The 23,436-nt window shown below is 38.9% G+C and overlaps 1 protein-coding gene and 1 non-coding gene across 3 annotated transcripts; one reads left to right on the top strand and one right to left on the bottom strand.

Moving 5' to 3' along the window:
- Positions 1-1,310: 1,310 nt before the first annotated feature.
- Positions 1,311-20,683, top strand: SRD5A1 (steroid 5 alpha-reductase 1). 2 transcript variants are annotated; one of them, XM_063298718.1, is made up of 5 exons: positions 1,313-1,677; positions 8,122-8,288; positions 10,150-10,251; positions 14,254-14,404; positions 20,527-20,683. In XM_063298718.1, exons 1-5 carry the CDS (start codon positions 1,325-1,327, stop codon positions 20,591-20,593), a joined length of 840 nt encoding a protein of 279 aa, XP_063154788.1. In that variant the 5' UTR covers positions 1,313-1,324; the 3' UTR covers positions 20,594-20,683. The 2 variants fall into 2 exon arrangements, with proteins under 2 accessions (XP_063154789.1, XP_063154788.1); XM_063298719.1 differs by lacking the exon at positions 10,150-10,251 and having other exon boundaries at positions 1,311-1,677.
- On the bottom strand, positions 5,706-5,811 carry LOC134495091 (U6 spliceosomal RNA). Its single transcript, XR_010067767.1, has one exon. It is a non-coding gene; the product is annotated as a U6 spliceosomal RNA (small nuclear RNA).
- Positions 20,684-23,436: the final 2,753 nt, after the last annotated feature.

Genomic DNA, 23,436 nt, shown 5'->3' with positions numbered 1-23,436 from the left:
TGCGACAGAAGGGAAGAGAAGCTTTGCAGTACTAGGGGCTGGAAATAATGCTTCACCCAGCCTTGTCAGAAACCAAAAGGGTGCCCACTGGGAGATGGAAGGGTGGAATGGGGCATGAGTTCCTGGGATGAGGATAGCTCATTGACATAAAGCGCCATCATTAGATGAACTGCAAGATTGTTTTTTAAAAAATGAGAACATGGCAGCCCTGAAACCAAAAGGATGCCCAGGGCCACTGAAGAGAAGGAGCATGTCAGGCACTGCAACCACCAGAGCTGTGGCTGCACTACATCACAGTGACGCAATGGAGACCGCCTACACTGAAGGCTCAAGATGGCTCAGGTTGGAAAGCAACAGTTTTGAATCAACGCTGGAAAACATGGCTGTGGGGGGAAGACAAGTCAGGAAGCAGTGTGGGATTTACTGTCTACCTGTGATGAGCCAAGTGGGAAGTACGGATCTGCCCCCTTTCTCTTTTCTTAAAGAGCAATGGTGAGCAAGTAAGCAACAGCAAGCTAATCTGTACACTCGCCTACCCTGTTTCACTCTCCAGGCAGTACTAAGCAAATGATCCTGCACATCACCTCAGGTTCTAACCTTTTCTTTCCTTCTGCAAAACTCTACCTGCTCAGGCATCTGCTTCCTTCAGGCAACCCAAGCACAGAGGACTGGATTTAGCAGGGCCTTCCAAATAAAAGGGGTCCCTTTTCCTGTTGGGTAGTGGGGAGAATTGATGGACACAATGCACACTACTTTCCTGTCGGAGGAAGAAAAAGCCAGAATGAGGCAGGTGTGGTTTCAGTGAGGTGCACTGCTGAACTAGAATATTAGCAAGCAAAAAACAGCTGCTCAAGGTTTGCCTCTAGGTAGCCCGGTGGGCTAAATCTTCCCTTGCAGAGCCTGAGCAACATCAAGAAGACAATGCGAGGTGTTGATGTCTTTTTTTTTCGGAGATGCGGCAGAACTCAGGGGAAGAGGCAGGAGCAGTTCGTTGGCGGGGTCCTGCCCGTGGAATGGGAAGGAAAGGGAGCAATCGGGCATCAAACTCTTACGACCCGGGCCGACCCCGCCTGGATCGTTACCTTTTTCACGTCCCGGAGATAAGTTCCGCCCAGAGAGCCGGGTTTTCCCGACGTCGTACTCCTCTTATGACGCTGCTCTTCCCCTCCCCCGCTTCTCAATCGCCGCCGGTCCTTATGTCACCCCGGCACACCCGCGTGGAAAGTGGGGTGGAGACGGCCGATCCTTATCTTCCAGAGTGGCCGGTGTGCCAAATAAAAAGTCGGGCGGCGTTAGGGCTTTCGGCACACGCTTTCTTCTAAGGATGATGGAGGCGGCGGCGGCGGCGCTCGCGGGCAGCTTGCTATGCCCCAGAGCTTTCTGGCAACGCGTCTCCGGCCCGCAGGAGGAGCGGCTGCTGAAGCAGATGAGCTACGGGCTGGTGGTCTTCATAAGTTTGGCGGTGGTGTTCGTCCTCCACCGGGCCGGAGCACCGTATGGCCGCTACTATTCAGCCTCCTATGGCCGGTCTGTTCCTGCCACGCTGGCCTGGATGGTGCAAGAAATGCCTGCCTTCCTTTTCCCTTTGCAGCTCGTGCTGGGCAGCGACGGCGACCGCCTCCGTTTCTGGCCCAACCGGATTCTGCTGGGGCTTTTCCTCGTTCACTACTTTTACAGGTTGGCGGGACTGGGGAAGTGGGAGACGCTAGCCGCCTTTCTTGAACGGGAAGAGGCGGATGACCGGCCGCCAGTCTAGAGGCTGACCAGGTGCAAAGGGAGAGTCCTGGCGTCTTTGCAGGGGGCATTTCTCAACGCATTCAGACGCGATCTGGGTTAGTTGGGACGTCCCATCTACGACGGGGTTGGCTATTGAGTTTTACCGAGTATTTCCCCAGGCTGTATTCTGTTAACGATCAAAACGGGGAGAAAGATGTTCCGACAAAGTGTATTTTGCTTGTCTAAAAGAGGGTTCGGATTACACTCTCCAGCGTTGGGCGAGAAGAGGTGTTTTCTTTCAGTTGGAGGATATTACTTCTGGGAAGCTCTCCCCACTTCAGGTCTTGCAAGTATTGATGCTTACAAATTTTTATTCATTAGAATTAACTTGCTTTTCCTTTTTAAATCTTCACTAATACTTGAACGAGAGCCAGTTTGGTGCAGTGGTTAAGGCATCAGGCTGGAAACCAGGAGATGGTGAGTTGTAGTCCTGAGTTCTAGTCCTGCCTTAGGTATGAAGCCAGCTGGGTGACTTTGGGTGGGTCACACACTCTCAGCCTAGGAAGCAGGCCAGGGCAAATCTATCAGTTCTGAAAAACCTTACCAAGAAAACTGCAGCAACTTGTCTAGGCAGTTGCCAAGAATCAGGCACAATTGAATGGATTTAAAAAAAAACACTGAATATGTTTGCAGCTGTAAGTAGTATCAGCAGCATGTGTTCTTTTCTTTAGCTTTCTCCCCTTTTGCTGGACATCCAGCCTGATGAAGATTTCTGCAAAAAGGCAAGAGATTGCTCTTTATAACTTTGTTACTTCTCTCAAAAACAGTGTGCCATTGCTATGATTGGGGTATTCTTTAAGGCTGGGGTTTTCAACATTTTTAGGCTGCAAAACCGGTTAATTTTTTTTTTTAAATGGAACCTCTGACCAAGAGTCAGAGCTGTATTTGTGAAAATTGGCTCTGTTGAACTTTATTTTTCTTCTCTTAGTCTCTCTTGGAACTCTTGAGTTCTGCAGCACACAATATGAAGCAGCCAATTTTTAAAGGAATTTCGTGCTTATTTTAGGGGTTACCTTTGAATGAGGCTTAACCAGAAACAGGACTGATTAGTAAAGTGTTGTAGAGGTCACTTTCACATAAAAGGATCAGACAGTATGCCTGTAGCAGCATACTGTGCCTTGATTTGTTGAAGTCAGTGGGTCTCACTTCTGAGGGGCTACCTATAGGGCTCCAGCCAATTATTGTAGACAGAATTTCAAAACAGCGACTTTGACAAGAGCAGAGGTGACAGCCTATCTTTCAGAAGTAGATTTGAGCAGGGCTGAAAGTGGCAAAAGCTAAACATCTGAAGCTAAACCCCAGATGTTTCTCTTTGTTGATTGGAATAGGATCATGCTTTTCCTCTTGATTAGATTGCAGTCCATGTACCTTTTCTTCATCATTGTCAGTTTTTTCTTCAAAACTATGAGCTCTTCTCTGAACTTTACCTTTTAGTCAGCAGATGCACACAAAAGCCCACATTTTGGTGGGACTGACAAAAGGAATGAGACTCAGTGCTGGATGAGTGTGTGCATTGCACTGTCATTGGGGGCTTCGTTTGGTTTTGATAACTCTTGTAATTTTACAACCATTTATTTATTCGGTAGCCTTCTATGCAGTCTCACAGAGGTAACTGTAAGCGGCTTGGGGATTATTCCTAGGGATTAAAAACCATAAAATAAACCCAGAAACAAACCATAATAATACCTAATGGCACATCAGGGGGAAAAGAACAAAAGCAGAAATCAATTACTACCATAAGACAGAGATCCAATATCAGGATTTATAGCTAAATGTGTTCTGTAATCCCAGTAAATAATGGCTTATTCAATAAATCATGTTTAAACAAAACATGATTCATTCACAAGATACATGGACTTGATCCATGAGTAATCATTATCATCTGATAACAAGAAAAACAGTGGAATCAGATGGTTGAAACACATAAGGTTACCAAGTCATAGTAGGTTTTTTTAATACATAAGTATAAGGTAGATGAAGTTAATAAAAAGACATAGCCTTCATCTGTAATTGACCATAAACAGTTTTATACCACAGGAATTGATGTGACACTATACCAAAAGGAATGATAATGTCAATGCAGTGGCATAATTTGAAGCCATCACACTGTAAGAATCAGGTGCAGTTTATAAGAAGTTATGGCAACCATATACCTGGCTCTGTGATAAAATTTTAATCATTCTTGTGCATATGGAGAATGATATTTTTGTATTTCCTGTCGCAAGCATTAACATGATAATTAGAAAAGGCCTTGTTTTTTTATCTGCTCATCCTATTAACCATGTATTTGGAAAAACCTTTCTGTTATCACCATCACAGTTTGCTGTATCTGAGCCAGTATCTCCTAAATCCTTTTTCATACCTATGATAAAGCTCTCCCTGTCCATTACAGTTCTGAGCACACAATTTATGAGGTGCAACTTTTGAATTAGGGTAAAGCAGTTATAGAAAGGAATGCCAGCTGTAATATTTTCCACCAACACAATTGAATGAAATTCCAGAATAGCTGCCTACGAGATCATTTATTTCTAGTACAGGGCACTTTAAAGATGGCACATAGTGAAAAAAAAAAAAAATCTGGTTTGCCTGCCAATCTACTTTCATTCTTCAGAGTTATTCAAGATCAGAAAACTGCATTCTTGACACAGTGATACAGAAAAACATTCCAGGAAGTAATTTACTTTTGAATAATTACAGTGTTAGGAACGTGTACTGCTGTGATCAAAATTGGTGTGCAGAGTTAAGGCACAGTCCTGTTTAACTGAACTTACCCTCCTATAGATGCTTGAACTAATTGTGCTGCATCATGAATACAGTAGAGAGGGATATGGAACAACCCAAACATGACAATACCTAAATTTTGTGCAACTAAGTTAAATATATTATTGGTAATTTTCACTATTGATGCTTTTACCCAATTGCTCATATATAAGAGAAGGCCTTTCTTCAAGGTGGATTTCTCAGATGTCAGGACTTGGCTGGTATAGCCACAGTTGCAAACATACTTCCTAATGTTGCTCAGCTTACCAGTGAGTTTTGCCAAGTTTGTCCGGTGCCTTCTTACATTTTCTTTTTTTGTCACTTCAGCAAATTCTTTGGATTACAGAGAACAAGCCATGCCCTTAGAGACCTCAATGGTCCTATTATCTCCTTTCTGGCACCAAGAATTTGGCTTGTTTGTTTTGCTTTCCAGCTCTCAAATGACCCATTTCTCTACACAGTTCCTGTAATTTTATAACGTTTATTCTTCTGCCTCTTATAAATTTTCCCATTTTTCCTCTGTCAATGCTCTAAAATGTTTATATTGAATTTAGATGGAACTAGAAATTATCGATTGATCTATAATTGGATAAAGATATGATATTAATGATCAGTGATATCCATGATTACAGAAGTTAGAAAAAAACAGTTGCACAAACCCTAATACTGTATCTATTACATACTGTAGGTGATTCGCTCTCCCCAACTCAAAATGAAGTTGGATAACAAGAAAACTTGCTGGAACTTGAGAATAATCCATATCTATAATGGTGATATAGGACAAAGAATTGCGAATTCTGGATTAATTTAGGTTGAATAAGTAAACATTTTCATTCCTTCTTTCTTGCTCTAATTCTGATTTGTATTTTTTTGTACTTGTTGTTCAGAACACAGTGTGAAAGTAAATCATTCCCAGGAAAGGTAACTATGCTAATCTTTTGTACCAGCAGTAACAGATCTTGTGGTACCTAAAAACTAACAAGATTATTATTGCATACTTTTTGTAGGTCACAATCCATTTTACTGTCTTGGAACCTTTGTATCATTCCTTTCACTTTTGCCCAATATTTTCAGCTAAAAAAAATGCAAGTGCAAAGAAAGAAAAGGAAACTAAAATCCTTAATCCGTTGTATTTTATTTTAGAAAGCTTACACTAAATAATTTTTAGAAAAAATATGGAACGCTTCACGAATTTGCATGTCATCCTTGCGCAGGGGCCATGCTAATCTTTCTGTATCGTTCCAATTTTAGTATATGTGCTGCCGAAGGGAGCACAGCTTACACTAAATAATGATATTGTATTTAAGAAAATATATGAAACATCCAAATATTAAGACAACCTTCCAAACTTAATATCCTCCAGCTGTTTTAGATTGCAACTTCTATCATCCACACCCATTCTACACAGGTAGAAATGGTAGAAAAATCTGAAATCAGTTTTGGGACAGATTGCAATTGTATAAAAATTTTCAGGGAATGCAAACTACTGAATTTAATTAGATTTACTCCTGAGTAGGCAAGTATAAAATTATGTTATGCATCTCTAAAGGTTCATTCTTTCCTTCAATTAAATATTAGATAATATTTTGAAGTTATTATGGCTGTTAGGTGGTATCTTACACTCTATATTATTGCTAAATTGGTTATAAATTATTTATAAAGGAAATAAAATACGATCTACTCTATAAGACAAAACATAGCTTCATAGAGCTATGTATGTAATTGTCTTAAGATGTTTGCTGTCTCCCTAAAGAAATAATATATGTGCCTAATGGAGAGTATGTTTGTATAGTAAGCATGATAATTAATATTTATAAACCACTAATGATGTCATTACAAAGTGAATGAAACCTGTACTAGCACCTTGTGCCTGGAACCTTTAATTTCCTGAGGAATGTTCTGTGAAAACAAGAACATAGTGGTGAACATAGTGGTTAATTAGATTTACTCCTGAGTAGGCAAGTATAAAATTATGTTATGCATCTCTAAAGGTTCATTCTTTCCTTCAATTAAATATTAGATAACCTGTGGTGGTGACATTTGGAGATAATTCAAAAATGTTTAATCTATTTTGGACTAGAAGTCTGAAATACAGTAGCTAATGAACATTATTTACTGAAAACAAAAGAGCAGTACTAAAGAGAAAAAGATTACAATAATGCCAAATTTTAAGCCATGTTTTAACCATAAATTATTGAATAAGTTGCAATTAGCTGGATCCACACATTTTGTTTCTTACGTCATGGTTTATAATTCACAGTAGCAGGTTCACACAACAAGCTAAGCTGTGAAAAAGCAAATCACCTTTTGACTTGGAATGATGTGTGAATCCAACTTAAGTGTGTCTGATAGATTTGAAAGAAGTTGCTGTATTCTTCACTGTTTCCAGTTAGCAGATATTTAAAAAATGAAAGGGAAAAGTAGTAAGTACATAGTAAATGTGGTAAACTACCCAACATTTGAAAAAAAAATAACTGGAAAGAAAGATAATTTTCATGATATAGCTGTGAGGTTCTGGTCTCTTAAAGCAGTGGTCCCCAACCTTTTTGGCACCAGAGACTGGTTTCGTGGAAGACAATTTTTCCACGGACCAGGGGGATGGGATGGTTTCGGGATGATTCAAGCGCATTACATTTATTGTGTACTTTATTTCTACCGTTGCTGCAGAGCTCAGCACTTTTCCCGCTGGTGCTGCAAAACTCAGACTGCATTCTAACAGAGAATCTAATGCCACCGCTGATCTGACAGGAGGAGCTCAGGCGGTAATGTGAGCGATGTGGAGCGGCTGTAAATACCAGGCTGTAAATTCGCTCACTCGCCCACCGCTCACCTCCTGCTGCGCGGCCCAGTTCCTAACAGGCCATGGACCGGTACCGGTCCGCAGCCTGGGGACCCCTGTCATAGAGTCCTTAGTTCTGAAGTTCATTGTTGCTGAGAAACAGCAGTTGAGTATACTGCTAATGATATTGCACTGTTTGTGCAAAACCCCTCGCACCAATGTGCATTGCTTGACCCTAGTAGGCAATGTGATACTAACAGCCTTTTGTTCCCTCCCGCCCTCATTTTTTTCATTCACAGTTTGTCTAGGTGTATCGACACTTTGACAGTATTACTACTGCTGTAGCTACTGCAGCAGTAGTATTAAACGCACCTGGGACGCTGAGATGAGGGCTCTTTTTCATTCAGAAAGAATATATTCAGTCATGAGCTTCCAAGTGACAAGTAACTTTTCCCTTTCTCGCTTGGATCGTGCAATACCTTTTTGCTGTTTTTCCTTTTTAAAACAAATAAAGCACTGATTAAACAACTGAGACAAAATGACTTATAATGTCTAATCCTTGCTGTTGTGAGCAATATGCACTATGTATTTTAAACACTTAAATATTAGTACAAGATATCTGTGTGTGCATGCATGTGTATTTACTATTAGTATTCCCTCTTCTGAGCTTTTTAAAATGGAAAGTGATCTAATGATAAGAGTTTTGCTATTGAAAATATGCATGTGCAAATGTCTGAATTATTGTATATTTCTGCATGTTCAAAATTATAATTAAATCAAATTTCATTTTATTTTTCATATTCCAGATCATTCATCTTTCCTTTCTTAATTCGTGGAGGAAAGCCAACACCATTTATTACATTTGTGTTAGCATTTTCATTCTGTTTGTATAATGGGTATTTGCAAGGCCGGAGTTTAAGTAATTATGCAGAATATTCACCCAACAGGCTAACAGAACCATATTTCATTCTTGGTGAGTCAGTTTAAATAACACATGTAGGTCAGATTGTCAACAACTGATCTTTGTTTTTTACCCTGAATGGTTTAAATTCTCTCTGTGTGTCAAGCTATGTTTTTTTTCTTCAAGCTGAAATGGTACCTTCTTGAGCACTGCATTCCACTTACTAGTGAAAAAGAATTCCTAGAGAAAGAAGTGATTCATATTTTTTAGCTATTATTTGAATGGTCAGAACAAGTAGCAAAAATAACAAATAGCGAATGTTATTTTTTTATTTTTATATTTCTGACCCACTCAGGATGGCTTACATGGCAATCTACCCTAATTTTGCCCCTACAACAACCCTCTGAAGTAGGCTTTGTTGAAAGAGAATAACTAGCCTAAGTCACCCAGTGAGGAAAGAGTTATGGGGGAGCAGCGGGGGTTGTATCTCTTGGCTACCATCTAGTGGTAGTCAGCATTGTTTAGCCAAGATGCAGCTAGTAGATAAGTCCTGCTGAAATGCTGGAGTTTGAGAAAGGGGTTTAGTTGTAGGGATCAGGGTGGGAACTCTAAACTACAGCTAGTCCTTGCTTAATGACCACAGTTGGGACCAACAACTCTGTCACTAAGTAACATGATCATTAAGCAAGACATCACATGACTGCAACTTGAGATTTTACTATCAGCTTCTCCTTTGAATCTGCTTGTTGGGAAAATGGCTGTGAAGTGCGCAAATGGTGATTGTGAGACAGCAGAACTCTGCAACAGTTGTAAACACCTGCCGGTTGCAAAGTGCCTGAATCTTAATCGTGTGACCACGAGGACGCTGGGACAGTCATAAGTGCGAGGACTGTTACTTTTCCTGTGCTGTTGCAATCTTGAATGGTTGCTAAACAGGACAGTCATTAAGTGAGGACTACCTGTACTCTAAAACATAATGTGAAGGGAGGAAGCAAGGAGCCAAAGTTTTCCTGGGAGCATCAGCCAGTGGGATTCCCTGCCAGGCATGTCAAAGTACAGTACAAGAGTCCACTCTTTTCGATTATATATGTTAAATGTGGGAAAGTCAGTTTTGGGGCTTTCCTTTAAGCTGACCAGTGAACCAACCCATTATAAAAAAGGGGAGGAAATGGCTGCTGAAGCTAAAGTTTCCATCTCCATCTTGTAGTACCTTAAGCGGTGCCTGGGCTGTCTCAGCTGCAGGAGGATACTGAGATACAGGTGGAGGCATGCTTGGAAAATCGTGGTCTCTTCTTGTTCTGGGGCAAGGAAGCTGTGCGGATTTGTCCTGTATCCTGCATTTTCATGCACCTTATGAAATGACCTTAGTCTGTAAAGCCTGAGTCATAACAAATTTGCTTATAAACTATTTGCTCATCTTATTTCATTAAAAAAAATTCTCTATAAGACTGTTTGTTCATCTGATGGTTTAATTCCATGAATTCTCACCCACATCCTCAGAGTAGCTACTAGTTTTCATTTACTGAGATGGCAGTGTGTATTGATTTCTGTGCATGTGGAGTGCTGGTTCTGAAAAAGAACCTCGCTACAGAAATCTCTGGGTTTTTTATGCCTCTGCCAAACATAAAAACAAGCAAATAGCTCTAATTTCATCAATATCTGGCAAGATTGGATAAAACTGGCATGTCACCAATTCTGAGTTATTCGTAATCAGATTTGATTATTAATCCGGACGGAGTTAATTTAGTAACTGCGGAGTAGCCCTGCGCAGAGAATTCTAACCAAGCAGGGTCTTCAACCAGATTGAGTAAAGTCGATACAGAGCAATGAACCACTTTCTCCAGCATGTACACATATTACTTACTGATTACTTACGTTGTTTTTTAAAAACAGCTCTAATTTTCAAGCCACTGTTTTAATATGATTATTCCAGGGATTGCAGGCTGGCTAGGTGGTCTCCTGATTAACATGCACTCTGATAATATTTTGAGAAACCTAAGAAAACCAGGGGAGACTGGGTATAAAATCCCAAGAGGTAAGTGCTGCAAATGTTTAATTAAAATTTAAACATTTTTGCATTGAAATATTCTAATTATTGCTTGCCAGAGCTTCAAACCTTGAATCACAATTTTCTTGTTAATTGTGATTGTTACAGGAGTTAATAAATGGAAAGTGTTATTAGGTTTGCTAAGTAGAATCACCTTTGAGTTAGTCTCAACCCCTTGTTAGATAGATACATCTGTATTGTTTTCTTGGCGTGATATGAGAATGGTTTGCCATTGCCTTCTTCTAGTATGCTATTTTGATGTCCCGATCTAGCATAAAGACTTAGATTTCCCAGATGATCCCTGATACAAGTACTAAACAGCACTAATCCTGTTTAGCTTTCTAGATCAGCCACGGTCAGCTGAGTGCAACAGCCCCTTTTTAGAACATACTGACTAGGATCATGCATCACCATAAAGCATGAATTTGTTTATTGAACTTCCATGTAAATTTTCTTGGAAATGGTGCAGAACTTCCATTGCCATCTTCTGGAATATTTTTTCAACTCCAGTTAATGGCTATAGAGAGGTACAGGCAAAATACAATTTTCTCGTTTCTGGCTACCTTGTCCTGTAAGTAGGTTCACAGTATGATCCTGAAAAAAGAGATGAAATCTCTCTTGAGCTCATTATATTCAGACCAATATTTTCAATATAATGCAGGTTTAATAGATGAGGCTATGCATTTTCCAAGAATTTACCCATAACACCTATTTGTGGAATATTCGATAATCCTTGGCCTGTAAATCCAGTTCCTTCCAAAATGTATGATGCAAGTTTGTTTGGATTTTTTTAAAGAGATGGACTCCAAGGTGCATTCAGAGTATGTTCAGTATGGCTGGGTTCACACATCACACTATGCCATGGTTTGCTGAATAAACAACAATTGACTAGATCCACATAATTAGTTATAAACCATGGCATACAAATCACCGTCTTTGGGTTATTTATTTATCAGATTTCTCTGCCGCCCATCTCGTATACAACAACTCTGGGTGGCTAGCTTAGATGGCAAGCCAGAATCGATCTGCATTATATGATGCATGAACCAATATGTCATTTCTTAAAGGCATTGTTAACAATGAGAAAACATGTTTGTTTTATTCATATTAATATGTAATTTTTATCAGAAAATGTTCTCAAAACAATATACATTGTTATAGTACAAAAAAAGCAACAATCCACATAAATTAAAGACAGAGCTGCAAAAAATGCAGGTAGAAGTAAGGATCTAGTAAAATATTTCCCCCAACAAACCATGAGGAATATTCATCAACCTTCTAAACAAGATAATCCTTACCTGTTAGTAGAGAAGAGGCTATTCAGATGTTGAATCCCACAATTTAGTGAGAATATTTGGCCTCGCTGCCATTTCAGATTTTCCCCTGAAAATCTCAGTGTTTGTATCTTGCTTTATTTGTTCTGCCAGTACTGTTTTCTGCCCGTATATTTCGTGGTATTTTTCATGGCAGTGAAAGCCTGGAATGCACGTGACAAATTCAAGGCTTCAGGGTCCCTACCTGCTGTTGGTCTAGAATACAATGAGGCCTTGTGTTTCCTGGTTTAGCTGGGAAAAAAAAAAACAGCTCACCTGCTTCCCTCTTGACCAAGCAGATTTTAGTTAGGTTTTTCCTTCATTGCTTTGCAGGTAAAAGGTCAAGAGGAAGGCACAAGGAGGAGTTAATTACCTAGGAAATAGTTGACAAACTGCCTAGTTTTCTGCCCATTTATACCATTCTGAAGTTCAGGGTTTTATTGGAGCAGGATTGGTAAAGAATGATGCAGCAGATGGGGAAAAAAAGCGGAGACAAGAAACCCGAAATAATACTGTGGAAATACACCTCCTAGCCACAACTAATAGTTGCTTTTTGTCTGAGGGTTTGGTTGGTATCCTGTTAAAACAGTACAGGGTTATGTTTCCAGGAGACAGAGGATAAAATCAATAAAAGGGGGGGAAATCCTCCCAAATCTAAAATACAGTTCCAACTGGCAAAACTAGCTGCCAACAGAATTTAATCTGCTCCATTTTAAAAGGGCTTGTTGTTGGTCCTCCACTGTCTCCCGGAGTCTACCCAAATTCATGTTCATTGCATCAGTGATGTTGTCTAACCATCTCATCCTCTGCCGTCCCCTTCTCCTCTTGCCTGCAGTCTTTCCCAGCATCAGGGTCTTTTCCGGTGAGTCCTCTCTTCGCATTAGGTGGCCAGAGTATTTGAGCTTCAGCTTCAGTATCTGTCCTTCCAATGAACAGTCAGGGTTGATTTCCTGTAGGATTGACTGGTTTGACCTCCTTGTAGTCCAAGGGGCTCTCAAGAGTCTTCTTCAGCACCACAGTTCGAAAGCATCAGTTCTTCAGTGCTCAGTCTTCCTTTTAGGCTGACCATACATCCCGTTTTGAATGGGACAGTCCCATTTTTTTAACATTTCCTGACTGCCCCGTCGTTTTAATATAGATGTCAATTTTGTCCCATTTTTTTTAAAACGTTGGAGCCATTATTGGGAAAGCGAGAAAAAAAAGAAATTGAAATTGAAAAGGAGGGTGACTTGGCAGTAGTTCTCAATCTGGCAAGAAACCTAGAGCAGAACCACAGGAACAGCTGATTGCTGGTGAGCAACAGGAAGAGTCACTGCCATCAATCAGTGCAGTGGAAGACGGTTGGAAAAGCGCACCAAGCAGAAAAGAAGCCGATTGGATCTCAGGCCAAAATGGCAGGAAGAAAATAAAATAAAAGGGTGCGCCAGAGAGGAACAGGTTGTCGGGGACAACCATTCACTAGACTCCTCCGTTCCTGTCCTCCCATCCCAGCTCGCCACTGCCCTCAGCCCTCCATTTCTCCAGCCTCCTGCCGCCTCATTCCTGTCCTCCCATCCCAGCCTGCCCTTGCCCTCAGCCCTCCGCTGCCCTCACCCCTCTGCTTCTCCAGCCTCCTGCCGCCTCATTCCTGTCCTCCCATCCCAGCCTGCCACTGCCCTCAGCCCTCTGCTTCTCCAGCCTCCTGCCGCCTCATTCCTGTCCTCCCGTCCCAGCCCGCCCTTGCCCTCAGCCCTTCGCTGCCCTCAGCCCTCCACTTCTCCAGCCTCCTGCTGCCTTGTTCCTGTCCTCCCATCCCAGATCACCACTGCCCTCAGCCCTCCTGCAACCTCTCCACCCAACGTCACCCCTGCACCAGCCTCTCCGGACTCAACCATTGCCGCACCTCCCCCACATGCACCTTCCCAGCTTATTGTCGATAAATTTTTTTATCGTCTTTTTCATGAATACGGAATATTACATAAGTTTAACCCCGTCCCGTTTTGCCATCCCAATGTCCTGTTTTTGTCTCAAGGAAATATGGTCAACCTACTTATGGTCCAACTCGCACAGCCATACATTACTACTGGGAAAACTATAGCTTTAATTATACAAACCTTTGCCAGCAAGGTCATGTCTCTGCTTTTTAATATGCTGTCTAGGTGTATCATAGCTTTCCTCCCAAGGAGCAGGGGCCTTTTAATTTCATGGCGGCAGTCACCATCTGCGATGATCTTGGAGCCCAAGATAATAAAATCTGTCACTGCTTCCATTTCTTTCCCTTCTGTTTGCCAGGAAAGGGATGGGACCAGGTGCCATGATCTTAGTTTTTTTAATGTTGAGTTTCAAGCCAGCTTTTGCACTCTCCTCTTTCACCCTCATCAAGAGGCTCTTTAGTTCCTCTTCTAAAAGGGCAGTACCACAAAATTAGAGGTAATTGGGATTTTGTCTTGAACTTCTGGCATAAAAATGATAATCATCATTATTTGTTTTGTTTTGAAGGAACGGTTCCCTTCTTTCAAGGTTGTAAGGCTTCAAAATGGTGGTGTTGAATAATTTCCTTGATTTATTTGATATCAGTATAGCACATTCATTATTACAGACGTGGTCCGAAAATATTCAAGAAACTTTCAGGTTTGCATTTGTTGAAACATATTGAACTTTACTTGCCAAGTCAATCATTCAATTTTTTTTTCTATAGGAGGAATGTTTGAATACGTAAGTGGAGCTAACTACTTTGGGGAGATTCTTGAGTGGTGTGGATTTGCTCTTGCCTGCAACACACTAGAAAGTACAGCTTTTGCTGTCAGTACATTATTAGTATTAGGAAGTCGAGCACATATGCATCATCAGTGAGTTTTCCAAAATCTCAATTTCTCTTGAATGTTTATTTGAGTTTATATGATGGTCGTCATAAATACTTGCTGCATATATATCCTGAAGTTATTTTTCTTGCAGACGTCAGTGGTTATATTTACTGTCCAGTTTTGTCAAGGAAAGAAATAGGTAACCAAAACCCGGGGCTCATCTAAGTATGTTGCTTGGTCTTTGTTTTTACTAAAAGTACTTCTCAATAAAGAACATTAATTATCTTAAAAATACCATGCAATTGAGATAGTTCATCTGCAAGGAAGTTCTCACCCAATATTCCAAAGTGAACCTGCTTGATTCTTCTGTATATACCAGTGGGAATGTAGTTCTCCTTCAGAATTCATACACTTGAATGAATTTTTGAGATACCTTGTAAACAGGCCTACAACATATCCCTGGAAACAGTGGGATATGGATGATGTGCTTCCCCTTCTGTGGATATTGTATGGGGGAAAATAACTCATCTTTTATCCATTGAATGTCCCTTGAAGGAGTAGGAGCACAAATCTTTTTTATTATTATTTATTTATTTTCTATCCTGCCTTTATTATTTTTTTTATAAATAACTCAAGGCGGTGAATGTACCTAAGACTCCTTCCTCCTCCTATTTTCCCCACAACAACCCTGTGAGGTGAGTTGGGCTGAGAGAGAGTAAATGGCCCAAGGCCACCCAGCCAGCTTTCATGCCTAAAGTGGGACTAGAACTCAGTCTCCTGGTTTCTAGCCCATTGCCTTAACTATTAGACCAAACTGGCTCTCATTGATTGTCAGATATGTGTGGCCCCATTTTCAATGTAACCAGTGAGCTTGCCAAGGCTTTAGGTTTTGCTTGTAGATATTTTTAAAATAATTAAAAGACAGCCATTAAATTACCATGTGAATTTTGTTAGTTTTTTTTTAAAAAAAATCTATTCATTTAATGTGGAGAGAATGGACTTCTTTAGAAACATATGAAAGAAATGTGAACAAGATGTAGAATGATCTGCCATCCATCTTCTAAAATTTCAGAAGTACTAATTTAAACCAATTTTCCAATGCTCTCTATTGGATTGTATTCTATAAGACGTTGGAGAACTGAGCAATCATCTCCTGGCTAAATATACATCTTTGGAAGTATCATATAATATACCAGTTGTAACATATTTTTATACCAACTATTATAATTCTTACTATTATAGTTCTTACTTTTATTTAATGATTCTTTAGCTGTTTTCAGTTATACCTTCTATCTCTGGCCTTTGGCTCTAATAAAGATTCATTCATTCACCCCAGTTTTATTTACGTTTTTAATATCTGAGCTTTTCAGGCCTCTTATAATGTTTTTCCTGTACAAAATAAGATCCTTTTCAATGACACTTGAGTTTATTTGGGCTGTATAAGTTTAAAAAATGATTTAGAAGAAGCACTAGTCTCATGCTAGACTAGTACTTTTCTGCTATTCTTTAAAGCAGTTATGCTTCTTTTCAGGTTTTCACAAGAGCCAAAAAAAATGCATCTGCTTTTAAGAGTTCCATTGATGTTGTATTGCTTTAATGTTTCAACTCATTAAAGCAGCCACATCTTTTTTCACAGGAGTGGGGAAGTTTTAATAAATAGCAGGGGTTCTGTGCTCATATAAGTTCTGAAGCACTTTTTCTGAAATACTTTCAAAGCTTGTACAGTTATGTTTAAAGACATGTAGCTGGCTTTGTGCCTAAGGCAGGACTAAAATTCACTATCTCCTTTAATCACTACACCAACCTAGCAACCTAGCTGCCACATTTTACACCAGTGAAAGCATATTTTTCCTAATGTTTAGCAAAACATTAGAGAGCCAGTTTGGTCTAGTGGAAGGTGATGGGCTAGAAACCAGGAGTCAATTAGTCCCACCTTAGGCATGAAAGCCGGCTGGGTGACCTTGGGCCAGTCACACACACTCAGCCCAACTCACCTCACAGGGTTGCTGTTGTGGAGAAAATAGGAGGAGGAAGGAGTATTAGGTATGTTCCCCACCTTGAGTTATTTATAAAAATAATAAAGACGGGATAGAAAACAAACAAACAAACTGGGTTAGGTCCACTGGATTGAATTCTTCCCTCTAAGATTTTGTTATCCAATTCCTTCAATCTTTGCACATAGGTCCCTTCGGTTACCAAATTCTGAAACCATTTTTCATAAACCATAGCACCCAGAACTTTTACAACACTCCAACTGAGAATTGAAAAATATATGGTAAATTTGAACTGTATTCACTGTTTTCAATAGCAACATCACATTGCTGACTTACAACAGAATTATAGTCCTATATGCACTATAGATGTTCTGGCTTTAAGCCAATCTAACCTCCTCTCACTGTACAGGAAGAGTGTATACGCATACATTTTCTGTCCACACACACAAAATGTGGTGCAGTACCCAGCATCCTCACATTGTCAAATAAGGAATGCCAACTACAAATAAAAGCAATCCTGGAAATTCTCCCCTCCCCGTAAATGTGCAGAAGCCACACTCCCAAAAAGGGTAGACCAGGACAAATTAAAATAATTAACTTGAATTAATCTGTTTATTAAAATAAACTTGTCTGTAAAATGAGGTACCCACATTTACAAACTTAATTGATCCTGCATCTTCCTATGTCACTCATTCTCTCATACATACTCAACTGCTTTCAACTGTAAACAGAATCTTCTGATCTCAGCAAATTAGATATAATCCCTCCCGGCAATTCTTAGGTAATTAGTTGGGAGAAAAACCTCAGCTTCCTGTTAGGTAAAGATCATATTCCTTTCACAGACTGTGTTGTTATGTAACATGTTACATACCTTAAATTTTAGGAAAGCTTTATCTAAATATAAAATGTTTGAAATCTGTTAAGATTTCATTTCCTTAGTTTGGCCTTAATATTCCATTTTATCAAAGCCACATTGGCTTGTATTCCTTTGGAGGCATTTGGTATTCTTTCCATTTTTTGTCATTTACACATGTAATGCAGATTCTCTCAGCCCTACATGTGAAATCATTGACCAAAAAATTAAGAGTGAGGCCCAGGTCTTGCAGCAGCCTACCTAAAACCCCTGTGATGAAGACCTGTTGATAAGCACTTGCGTCTGTAGGAGTGGGGCAGAAGGGGCATAAGGTGTGCATCATGACACAAATGATGTGCTCACATGCTTCATAAGATGTCACAATTCAAGTATTAAGTTGAGTCCTTTGTGTGATATCATGATACGTGCATCATTGTTTAGATGTCATCATGGCTCGCTACAGATGCCACTGTTCTTGAGTCATGGAGTATGATTCTCCAAGCAGTGGTAAATTGTCATAATGCTTTTATTATCTAGCTCAGATTTAATTACTTTCCTTACCAAATACCATGGGAACTTTGCTGAAAATTTGTCTACAGTTTTCCCACAAACTACAAGGCTAGTAAATCAACCCCCCCAAAAAATAGAATTATTCTATCAGGATTTATTACTGACAATCCCATCCTCATTTATAATAATCACTGGATTCATTGTGGATATTTATCTGGGTCCAAACTTGGTTATACCATAGATATCAAGCAAATAATTTATTTAGTCAGGCATTTTGGTTATCTTTCTTGTTTTAAATCAGGATTTGCAACTTTTTTTCCTTGTTAAGGACCATATTCCCATAGGAATAACATATTGGGGACTGCTGGTGAATTGGGTTAGCCCAAAGTGGATGGGACTAAACACATTATCTCCCTCTGATATCCCCTTTCCCTCCAAACATTAAAGACAATTAGCAATTCCTTTAAAAATACCCTTCCTAGAGGTCTGATTTGCTTGCAGAGGGTTTTGGCAATAAAGCTAAAGATAGCATCAAATTAAACCAAAAGCCGCATGCTGCCCTAGAACAGGAAGTTGCATGCCTCTGAATATCTAGCTGCCTACAGATAACATGCTGTATATATTTTACAGAATATTTATTGGAATATTTAGGATGGAATATTGAGTATGATAGTATGGTCTTTATCAATGATTTAAACTGTATAAAACCTTATAGTATTTCTCTTATAATAATAACTTTATTACAGTCTTTGACCAGCCTTTACAATAAAAGCAAATAGTTTAATTCAACAATTGTCAGGAAAAAGGAAAACAATAAAATAATAAAACAATATATCTAATTAAAAATTTTGCGTAATTGTATAGCTTGGTAAAGATATTTGGCCACCAGGTGTGTGAGTGTAGAATCAGCATCCCTTAAACAGCAAAGGCATCAGGCCTATAGGATCAAATACAATTTTGAGTTCTGAAGTTAAAATCCTGATCCAGGCCTAAGCCTTAATACTTGGCACATTCGCTTCAAGCCTCAAAACTGCATTGAGGGTGCATTTTGGAGTACCAGACAAAGGCCTAAGGAAATTTGATTGGATGGTTTCATAAGCCTTTAGGTTTGTGTATGGGCCAAGTTGTATCCCATATAGTAGTTGGGCAACTGTTTCGGCCATAAACAGTTTAATTGCTTCTGAGATATAATTTGCCCCCTGTTGCCTGTAAATTTTTATTATTGCTTGTGAGCTCTTCTGGGCAGTAGAAGTGGCATAGTTTACCTGGGCTGTTAATTTCCTAGAGGACTGAAAGGTATTTAAAACATTTAACTTGTTCTGGTTCATGGGAGTCAATTGTCCACTTTTTGCTTTTGTCTTTTATTAGAGAAAACTAGGACTTTAGATTTGTCCTAGTTAATTTTAATTGCTCCTCCTTACAGTAGGGTGCCAGGGTTCTTAGTGCCTGCTTCGTGCCTATGGAAGACAAGGAGAGAAGAACTACATCATCTGCGTAGAGGAGAATTGGGAGATGTCTGTCAGCCAATTTTGGTGCATGGATATCAACTCTCTGAAGAGTTTTAGTCAGAGAGTTGATATAAATGTTAAAAAGCAACAGTGCTAAAATGCATCCTTGTTTCACCCCCTTGACAGTCTGTATAAAATCAGAAAGGTCCCCTCGCCAGTTACATCTTACTCTAAGGCTGGTTTTATCGTATAGCTTATGAATTAGGAGCAAGAGTCTTTTGTCTATAGAGGATCTGCTCAGAATGTCCAAAAGTCTGACCATTGAGATATTATCAAAAGCTGCCTTGAAATCAATAAAGGCAGCATATAGATTCAGACCAGAGTGGTTGGTATATTTGACTGCCAGGTGTTGAAGCACCAAACAATGGTCTATAGTAGATTGTCCCGGTTGGAATCCTGCTTGCTCAGGGTCGATTATTCTGAGTATTTCCCTTTTTACAAATCGTACACCGCTAATTCTTTTTCAGGAAAAGTCTTTTTTGCAGTACAGAAAATTAGATTAAAAACCCCTCTACCTTCGAGAAATATAAAGATACGTGGTTAAATAAAAATGTAATAAATACATACTACTACCTTGTTTTCAAGCTGCTTATCGACTGATTCCTTTAGAATGTTTGGATGTATTCTGCATGCACGACTGGGGTAGCTACAGCAGGGGAATTCAGTCTCGTAACTGCAGACAATGCAGGGCACAGGTTGCATCCCTCTTTTCAGGTTCCATTCTAAGCAAGGTAGTCATAATAAGACTGAGTGTAGCTTCTTCAGCCTCAAGATTGCAGTTTATAATGCTAAGGCTGCTACTTGCAAAGCATCTGTTATCTTAAATGAACATGATGACTTGGTGAGTATCACAAAGACCTGATTGAGATTAATTACTCCTGGCTCTGCCTCCATAGGCAGTCCATACTGTATCATACTAGACCTATAAGACCCAACTTTTCCTGCCTTCAGAAGTAAGCTTTCTTGTCAGTCAGGCCTTTTTAAAAGGATGATTTCAGTGGTTTACACTGGTTTTTGCTTGTCTGTATTTTGTTTGACTGTTTCCCTTTTGAATGCCATATATGTCGAAAGGAAAGATGTAAATTGAAAATAATCATAATTTCAGGTTCTTACATAACTTAGCAGCATTTAATTAGTATTTAAAGAACAACTATGTGCTAAGTGTTTGATGCTGATGTTACTGGTAAGAAACATTCTATCAATGTTAAACACATAATGGGAAAAATACACTTATTTACATTCCTTAAGATTTTGACATGTCTGGGTCAAACCATGTGTTCATTTATTTTTTTCCTTCTTCAGATGGTATCTCAACAAGTTTGAAGACTATCCACGGTCCAGGAAAATTGTAATTCCATTTGTGTTCTGAACTTTCCATCAAACTCTGTGCTTTGATTCTGAATAATGTACTACAATTGGGGGGAAAAGGTTAGCTAAAAGGCTTTTTATAGGTACTTCTAGGGGAAATTTATCTCAATGCTAATATGGTATTGAATGATGTCACAATGATTAATTTTTTCTTTAATATTAAAATAAATCTAAAAGCAGCAGAAAACTATCCTGTTGATTATTAGTAGTTTTGTTACTGAATGTTGATAGCATAAGCAGAAAGGGCTTATGCTGTTATAAACATGATTTAGAAAGGTATATCTGACCCTAGAACATAGATCTGAAGATGGAATGTCCCCTGGAATGGGTGGATATATTACATCTAAATAATAATAATAATGTTTTATATATTGTTAATAAAGAATGTGTATAGTACCATGCTTCTTGAGTTTGGTAACCTGCCTGGAAAATTCAGCAATACAACCCAGTTTTTACTTTTAGCAACCTGTAAGCAAAAGATCATAGCACAATATTATCTGTAATGATCTCTAAAGTGTATATTTTTGCATTTAGCAGTCTAACCAATTGAAAACACAACAAATACATATGGATAACAGCGTTCCACTACAACCCATAAACTTTAAATTTCCTGTAAGGAAATAATCAATTTACCTACAAGGGAAGGTAGTAATATGTAGTTAGTGGTATCTTTCTGCTCTCCTTCCCTCAATTAACTTCAGCTGAACCATGAGTGTTGTTTTATTAACTAATGCATTCTCTAAATCTCCATGGCTTGGGGTTTTGTTTTTCAAAAAAGGCAACTGTGGGACACCAAAACTCTCAAAATAACAATGAACCTGAAACAAAACTCTGGTATCTTGTTTGTCCTGAGTTCATGTCAAAACTAAAGAGCATATTGGTAAATTTTGAATATTTTGCATACCCTTAGTATATATTCTTCATGGTCAGTTTTGTACAGTGTAATAATGAAGACCTCCAAGGTCCCTTCCACCCCTATGATTCTATGAAGGTTTTGCATTCAAAAGGGGGCCAGGAAAAAATGTGGACAAGGAGAGAGCAAGCCCCACCCTTTATGTGAGAGATTATTTTTTTAATAAAGTAAACACATGAAGAAATAAATACTGCCATTTATTGATCAGAGATCTGGAAGATGAGCATGAAAGGATAATGCATTTGCGTATATGCTTTTGTCATGACTGCACAATGCTATTGTTTTTTTATTTCAGGTTTCCCTGAAAGATATCTACCCATAAACAAACATATACAACAATTTTGTCATCAAGTGGAACATTGGAAAAAAGAAAAAAATGTACAATATAAAAAGTAAATACATTAATTTCTGAAGATTTACATTTACAAAAAGTTAATCCGTAAGCGTGAAATATTATGGATACTTCGTATTTGCCAGCTTCCTCTGGGAGGGAAATAATTGATTATAAGTGTGATTTAAAACAAGAAATTTCTCATTTCTAAAACCAAATGATTTTATTTTTAAGTGAACATGTTTAGAATCTTGCCAATGTAGATAAATAAGTCTTACAGATTTTATTTCTTGTGAGGGGAATGCTATGTTGTATGGAACCATACTTATAATGTCACTTCCAGCTTCCTCTAATAGAGCAGAGTCTCAGAAGTACTAAAAAAACCAGTGTCTTTACTCTAAGTGAATCAACATTGCTAATCACTTTTAACATTCCATTGGCAAAATGCTACCAAACTAAGTATTACAAAAGGTACCCGTCTGGTTCAGAAACTATACCATGATGTTTAAGGCCAAGTTGTTGAAAGCAGGTAAAGCTGCAGTTCTGATGATGCGGATGTAAGAGCAGCATTTCTATAAAAGCTTATAGTATAAGCATCAGGCAAACTGTTTGATCATGTATTGATCATAGCATCTTGATTTGATAATAGTTCTTCTCCAGCCAAGACAATGTATTCTGCACTGTTTATTGGATGTTCATGACCAATATTACAAAAACTTGTCCTCCAAGGTCAGAACTAAACAACCTGATAACAGGTTTACTAAAATAGGAGACTGGTGGAAACCAACCTTCCAGGCCGAAAGAGAAAAGCTTCTAGCCAACTGCATCGCTTGAGACGGGAAAAGAGGCACAGGAACTAAATCTTGATTTCACTGTAAATAGGGCTCACATTTGACATGAAACAATAACTGGGATTCTTTTATAATGGCTTTATAACTTTTCTGCAATAAACCCAGTTATCTAAATTTTTATGTCCTTTGAAATCTATTCCTGGAGGGATTTTTTGTATTGACAGCTGATGAAAGCCTGGCAAGTTTATTGAAAAGTTAAATAAATTATATTCTAAAAACAGCATGTTTTCATGGATATGAATGACAGATGTTTTTTATGCTGCCTTAAGTGTCTGGTGTTTGTTGCTACTTTTCTATTATAACACAAATCTCTTCTGTTTTAAAATACTTTTTAAAAGAATCTATGAGAGTATGGAAGCAGTGCTCTTTAAAACACAATGGATAATTCGATATTGAATTTATAGAGGTAATGTAGCATACTGTAAGACTCAACAGAAGTATTAAGGACATTATTGTTTAACTATCTGAATGGAATATTGCAATATAACATGAATGGTTTTGCTACATTCATTTAGATGATCACAGTCTAGATCAGGGATGGCACGTACATTTGGAGTTTAGACACTTCATGTAAACCATCACAAAATGACTACGCTGGGGGCGTGGCCAATTAGAAAGCGCCTGTTTTTCAGAAAGGCAAACTAAGACTAAAAGGCAAATGAACTAAGAACCTGCATATAACTTAGAGGCCTAAGCCTCAAAATACAAAGCCACAACTTTTTCTTTCAGATTATTCCCTTCTCTCCGAG

The sequence above is a fragment of the Candoia aspera genome, chromosome 3 (genome assembly GCF_035149785.1).
Source record: "Candoia aspera isolate rCanAsp1 chromosome 3, rCanAsp1.hap2, whole genome shotgun sequence".
Classification (NCBI taxonomy): domain Eukaryota; kingdom Metazoa; phylum Chordata; class Lepidosauria; order Squamata; family Boidae; genus Candoia; species Candoia aspera.
The sequence above is the reverse complement of the archived record's forward strand: the minus strand, read 5'-3'. Positions and strand labels throughout refer to the sequence as shown.

Excerpts from the sequence above, each read along its gene's own strand:
- SRD5A1 (XM_063298718.1), top strand. The coding sequence starts at position 1,325 with ATGATGGAGGCGGCGGCGGCGGCGCTCGCGGGCAGCTTGCTATGCCCC. Across the intron at positions 10,252-14,253 it reads TGGGTATAAAATCCCAAGAG|GAGGAATGTTTGAATACGTA; the intron begins GTAAGTGCTGCA and ends TTTTTTCTATAG. Across the intron at positions 14,405-20,526 it reads CGAGCACATATGCATCATCA|ATGGTATCTCAACAAGTTTG; the intron begins GTGAGTTTTCCA and ends TTCCTTCTTCAG.